Source organism: Myotis lucifugus, unplaced genomic scaffold, assembly GCF_000147115.1.
Source record: "Myotis lucifugus unplaced genomic scaffold, Myoluc2.0 scaffold_8240, whole genome shotgun sequence".
NCBI classification, from domain to species: Eukaryota; Metazoa; Chordata; class Mammalia; order Chiroptera; family Vespertilionidae; genus Myotis; species Myotis lucifugus.
This window is the reverse complement of record NW_005879288.1, coordinates 1-7069: the sequence shown is the minus strand read 5'-3', so window position 1 is coordinate 7069 and position 7069 is coordinate 1. Positions and strand designations below refer to the sequence as shown.

The 7069-nt window shown below is 39.3% G+C and overlaps 1 protein-coding gene across 1 annotated transcript; it reads left to right on the top strand.

Moving 5' to 3' along the window:
• Window positions 1-2610: 2610 nt before the first annotated feature.
• Window positions 2611-6151, top strand: LOC106696071 (secreted frizzled-related protein 3-like; the record flags this gene model as incomplete). Its single annotated transcript, XM_014451144.2, has 3 exons — window positions 2611-2676; window positions 5265-5469; window positions 6088-6151. Coding segments are annotated over 3 exons (335 nt in total), but the record flags the coding sequence as incomplete, so codon positions are not given.
• Window positions 6152-7069: the final 918 nt, after the last annotated feature.

Here is a 7069-nt window from a genome sequence, read left to right as displayed (position 1 = left end):
ATCTAAGGGTAGTAAATATCTCAGCTACCAGACCACAAGTGGCGCGGCAGGAACACTAGCTCAGTCACGGCGCCTGTTTTTTTTTTTTTTTAAATTAGAGTACTAGAGGCCTGGTACACGGATTTGTGCACCAGTGGGGTCCCTCGGCCTGGGCGGTGCCCTCTCGCAATCCGGGACCCCTCGGGGGATGTCAGACTGCCAGTTTCGGCCCGATCCCCACAGGCCAGGCCTAGGGACCCCACAGGTGCATGGATTCATGCACCGGGCCTCTAGTATGCATATAAAATCTTTGGTTAATCTCTTCCCGCCCTCTCTCCTCCCCTCTTCCCTCTGAGATTCATCGGTCTGTTCCATGTTTCCATGCCTGTGCGTTGAGCATCTGCCCCCTGGTGGTCAGTGTGTGTCATAGCTACCAGTTGAATGGTCGCTTAGGCTTTTATATATATAGATGTGCAGATTTCTGAAGAATTACAAATATGTAGTTTTTTTTTTTAATATATTTTATTGATTTTTTACAGAGAGGAAGGGAGAGAGATAGAGAATCAGAAACATCGATGAGAGAGAAACATCGACCAGCTGCCTCCTGCACATCCTCTACCGGGGATGTGCTCACAACCCAGGTACATGCCCTTGACCGGAATCGAACCTGGGACCTTTCAGTCCGCAGCCCGACTCTATCCACTGAGCCAAACCGGTTTCGGCCAAATATGTAGTTATTTATCTACATGCATTATTTTTGATAGATATCTGTTTTTATTTTTTAAATATGTTTGATTGATTTCAGAAAGGAAGGGAGAGGAAGAAAGGGATAGAAACATCCATGATGAGAGAGAATCATTGATCAGCTGCCTCCTTCATGCCCCTACTGGGGATCGAGCCTGCAACCCGGGAATATGCCCTGACCTGGAATCAAACTGTGACCTCCTGGTTCATAGGTCAAAGTTCAATCACTGAGCCACACTGGTCCTGGCATTAGATATCTATTTTTAAATGCAGAAAAGCCCATGCCCTATCTATATATGGGTGAGGATAATTTGTAAATCTTCAGAAATAGTCTCATCTCAAGAACATCTTTCCTTAAAAAATGTGTAACATTTCTGTACAAAATAAAGTTAAACAGTAGAATTAGATAACTTTCCATTTTCTTTTAACAGGAATATAAATGTTTTGCTAATAAGAAAGCTATTATTTTTTAAAATAGCAACCAGCACCGATATTACCCATTATTTATTTTCTTTGAAATATTTATTCTGCAGAAATTGTGTGTGAAAAATTATCTGCAGAACAGGGGAAGTGCTATGCGTAGCAATGAGAAATTTCTCACCTCTCCTGTGGGCGAGAACAACAGTTGTTGCTGCTATTGCTCTGCAGAACAGCACCTGCCCCCAGTTGAGGTGCTTAGTTCCAGAATCTAAAAAGTGATAACGGTTCTACTCTCCTTGGGACTGGGGTACTTTAAAACATGCGTCTGCAGGTTCGACTGAAATTAAAACTTATTTTGATTTGAAAACATAACGTAGTCAACAAAAGCTTCTGCCTTTTTTTCGTCGCAATGCTAACACAAAACAGTTTTTAAACAAAATATTTTTGTTGGCTTCCTACTGTGATTCATGTGTTCTTTTTATTCTTTATTTCTCTGTGTCAAAATAGAAGAAACACATACCATTTCATTTTTAATGAAGCTTTCTCTGAAGCACCATTAAAAAAAAATAACCTTTACACAAACTAAAATGTTTTCTAGAGTAATTGTGTGTTATTTTCTATTCTTATATTGACTTTAATGACTAACAACCTACCATATTATGATGCATATTTGATATATTTTTTTTCAGCTAAGTAACCTGTAAACAATATAGTAGTCCATTTCCAAGATGTTAAATGATTTGTCCTATATATGTAACATTTTGAGATAATTAGAATTTCTATGACATACACCTGTATTACACATAAAATGTGTCCTGGTCACTACTCACCAGATATTTAAGCAACATGAAGCTTCTCATTTCAAAATATGCATGTAGTAATTTCCTCCACTAAACGTAAAGATGCCATTGAGTTAAATAGCAGGTATTCTGCCTATGAAGGGGCTGAGCCTTTCTTCTTAAAAACTTCACAAAGTGCACTAGGTTGTAATAATACCTGCTTATCTCATCGAGTAGCTTGTCGGTCCAGGAACTAAGATTTGGAGGAGTGCTGTGTCACCTGTAAGGCCTATATAAATGCAGGGGTATTCTGAGGGGTAAACCAGTTACCTGAGCATAAGAAGGAAGTTGCCTCTCACTAGGCGTTGAGTCTACTTTCATGAGCACGAAGCATCCTCTTTCAGGATTCAGGGGTCATGTTCTCCTCATGCATGGTGGTGAAGGTGTTTCCTCAGGATTTGGGTAATTTGTTAGAGAGTAGGAACTTCTGAGTCTACTGTTACTGAAAAAGAAGTCTATGCAGAGAGAATGAAGATGAATATAACTCCAGGCAAAGAGATCAGACACATAGAATCTCTAAAGAGCCTTATCGCCACCAAATTGAATCTAACCAACCAAAAAAGTGTGCATAAATAAATGAAAGCTAATGTTGAAATTTTGCTTACAGATAAAATGTTATGTTTTTCAGAACGCTGCAAATGTAAGCCTATTAGAGCTACACAGAAGACCTATTTCCGAAACAATTACAACTATGGTAAGGATAACTTCATGGTTGATCTATAAACTGCTGTGTAAAGAAGTGTGTGTGTGTGTGTGTGAGCAGTTCAAGAATAAGATTTAAAAGCAAATAAATAAGGACAACTTTTGAGAGGATACCTGTCCCAAATAATTAAAATGTCTGATGTGGGCAAGATTCTTAACAAATCATTGATTTTGAAGCATATCAGGCAGCAATGCTGTGTCATAGAATCATGTAACCAAGTATAGAGATACATTTCAAACTGGGCGGGAGGGACTCTCCCCCTCGAGAGCCTGAGGAGGAACTGAGCATGAGAGGTGCTTGAAGTTCAATTGAGTTTGTATTTATTTTACTTGACTTAATCAATTTTTACTTTATTCAGCTTTCATAGTGCTGCTATTATTTTTGTTGAAAGTCAAAATACTAGTGGTTGCAAGTCATGGAAAGAGAATATTTTCAACAAGGTTGCTGAAAGAATGCTGTCACATCAAATGGGATACAGATCACAATCAGTGGAAAGAAGATACTTTCTCATAACCAAACAATAATAACCAGGTTGCCTGCAGTTTAAGGATTTTCACTTGCCTGGGTCTTACTTAGAGCTTCTGTGGGGAAGGCAGGCACTCCAATGATTAAATAGCAGAAAAAAAAGCCTCTGAAAAAAATTTAAAATCCCCAAATATATTGATTTTCATAAATATCTATGTGTCTATTGAGAAAATAAAGGGGGGTGGGAGTAATTGATAACTCAGACAAAACCTCTGCTTCATTCAGAATTAGTTCAGGTAAAATTTCTTGAGCTTTCATAAAATTACTGAATAATAAAGTAAGTCTTGCAGAGAGATATTTATTTTGGAGGGGGTATGTGTGCTAAAAATTTCTAATGAAAATAGTAGCCACACTGGGTAAATAAATCATTAGTCTGAGAACGTTTGCACAGCTCACTAATCTCTAAGAGTTGATGGATGCTGCGAAGCACATTCACATAAACCAGGATCCCAAAATGTCTGCTGGCTGGGTTGTGAATTTATCATCTGATTCTCCAAAATGACATTTCCAAACGGGAAATCTTATCTTTTGTTAAAATACAGAATAGAACACTGACAGAAAGGGATGCCTTTACTCACAAGTCACACCGAGCAGGGGCAGTTGTATTTTGTTTGCTGTAAGTTCTCATATTTGAGGCACCCAATTTTCTGAAAATTAAATACCTGTGAAGCAAAAATGAGGTTTTTGTCCTAAATTTTTTAGAATTAGTAACTTAATTTCTATTGTATGTGCATTGTACTGGTGGGAAATTAGATAAGTTTCTGTATGGAGTTGGGGCATGGACGCAGCTATTAGTTGGCTAATTTTCATGGGTTACTTTTTCCCCTTTTTTTTGAGTCCAAAACTTCTAAAATATGTGGTGACTCAGATGAAAGTGATCTGCTGATATGTGCCTAAGGGGCTTTTAAAAAGGGGATTCATTTGGACACGTATTTTCCTCCATATAACATCCATGGATATTGAGCTAGAGCAATGAGGGTGCCTGGGAGAGAACCACTGGCTTCTTACAAATTGACATTTTTTACTTCGCAGCCTTTTTCAAACTCCCCCTTTAAGAAAAAAAAAGAGCTCATTTACCACAAGTAGGAATCTAAAGAATTTGGCCCCTCCAAAGAGGAGAAATACAGAAAAGAAGCAGATCTGTACTTGCTAGATTATGAGTCAAATACTTCAGCTTTGCCACTGAATTGATTATTTTTAAGGCAGTTTGTCTGTATATTGAGAAGCGAAGCCAATGCTTGTGAGATAAACTGGGTGTCGGTTTATCCATCGAGAGAGGTAGGTGAATGCAACCGACACGTTAGACTGTATTCCATAGCGCAGGCGGGGAAGGAATGTTGGAGGGTCTGACTTCAAAGAGGATGGAGGAAGCAAGATCTAGTGGTGACTGTTTTTACTAAAAAAAAAAAAAAGTCGAATGCTTACAGGAGCGTATAAAAGAAAATCTGTACTGAAACAAAAGGAAAAAGGCGCTGGTGTCTAAACCGGGAGCTAAAGTGAGGAAGGTGAAAAGGTCACAGAAACAGATTGGAAACACAGTAGAACAGGACATCTTTATAACACTAATGAGACCCCCAACTCTTTAGAGAATCCATTAATAGACCTGATAAAAGAATACTGACAAGAAAACGAAGCTTATTTAAGTACTAGGTCTTTACATGTAGTGAAATTAATAAAGTTTAAGTTCCTGTTGGCAGCAGTGGAAACTGTGGACACCCATATTCACACATCCAAATGAAATTTTGGAGGGAAATTACATCAGATTGACCCGACCTTTGATTATATAGATGCATTTTTCTCAATGAAATACACACACACACACAACTATATTTGTACACTAATTGGAAGGCGATCAGGGCTGAACATTAAGGGGACAGGTGTGTGCAGTGTGTCACTCACTAACATCTAGGACAGAAATCTGGCTGACTTTTCATCTCCATTCATTGAGCATCAAGTAGAGAAGAACTGCCTAGACAGGAGCCTACTTGTCTTCTTTGAAGGTGGCACCTATTGTGGATCACATGACCATATCAGCTTCATTGTCTTTTACCCAGTCATTCGGGCCAAAGTGAAAGAGGTCAAGACCAAGTGCCATGACGTGACTGCGGTGGTCGAGGTGAAGGAGATCCTGAAGTCTTCTCTGGTGAACATTCCAAGGGACACGGTTAACCTGTACACCAGCTCTGGCTGCCTGTGTCCTCCACTGCATGTTAATGAGGAGTACATCATCATGGGCTATGAAGACGAGGAGCGCTCCAGGTAATCGGCTCCTTAAGGATTCAGAACAATTTCTCTGCCTATCCTGTCCTACTGTCCTTCTCTAGAGATCTTACTCTGGGATTCTTAACCTGGGATCTGTCTGCCTACTAGGGGATTACAGATAGTTTTTAGTTGGGCCACTCAATTGCAAGTACTGGGTAGGGTGTATGTGTATAATTTGTGGGTGTGCATTTTTCTGGGGAGAGAGGTCATCACTTCATTTGTTCTTAAAGGGGCCCATGGCTCCCAAATAGTTAAGAATTACTGTTGTAAGACTGTAGAATCTCAGAGGGGAGGTGGGGGGTGGTGGGGGGGTGGGAAGAAATTAACCAAAGAACTTGTATGCATATATGCATAACCCATGGACACAGACAATATTGTGGCAAAGACCTGGGGCAGAGGGGCAGGTGAGGGCTAGAAGGTGTCAGTGGGGATAAAAAGGGGACTGTAATACTTTCAACAATAAAGATTAAAAAGAAATTACTATCCTAAAAAAAATTACTGTTCTAAAACGTGGTCATTCTGTTCTAGAATAAGCAGGTAAGTCTTTGCAATGGTTCCTTGTAATTTTCAGTAATGTGTTTTAATTTTCAAACGTGCTTGCTTTAAAAAATGCAGATTACTGTTGGTGGAGGGTTCTATTGCTGAAAAATGGAAGGATCGACTGGGTAAAAAAGTTAAGGTAAGCCTCTGTTTTATGTTTAAAGTGATACACAGAAAACCAGCCATTTGTCACAAACGAAGTGGCTGCGCTCAACTCCATGAGAAATATTAAAATCTGACATATGTATATATATTTAAAATTCCAGGACTGAGTTTGCTTTTAATATTGATTTCATTTAGGAAGTTCTCTGTATGCACATGAGAAATGTAACTATAGTTGCCTAACTTCTCACAATGCGAATTCTAGTTGTAGTTAGTCCAGTCCTGGTAGGGTGACTCCACGTTATCTTTAGAGCCCAGGTTCCTTCCAGCTTCCTGCTCTGCCATTTTTAAGGATATTCCTCCCATACTCACGTTCACCTGGAGGTCACAAGAGAGCTGCCCACCTCCAGCATCACACATTTTAGGGAGAAAGAAAAGAGAGGTAAAAAGGAGTTTCCAAGTGCTGCATCTAGCAACATTTACATCCGACTGGGTCTCATGTCGGTCCTTAATTGCAAGAGAGGCTGGGAACTGTAGTTTTGTTTAGCTGGGCATATTGTGTCCTTGAGCAAATTGCAGTTCTGTGAGTCACAGAAGAGAAGAAAGAATGAGTAGGAAACTACCAATATTGTCTCAATGCATAGCCACCATTTTCTATGTACAAGGTGCAGCCACATTCATCTGTATATAAAAGCTCCTTAGAGCAGTCATGTAGCTTTATTTCTGAGCCAGTGAACCTTAAATTCTGGAAGTGTTGCATTTTTTTTTTTTAATATTTTTTTATTTTTCGCTTGAAGTATTACAAAGGGTATTACATAAGTGTCCTTTTTTTTCCCCCCCGGTGTTGCATTTTTTAAAAAGCACTGTAAATTACCTTTCAGATAGAAGGTTCCATTTCTTCTATACCTATACTAAGCAAATCAGTGTCAAAGAACATGGGAGAATATATAGAGGG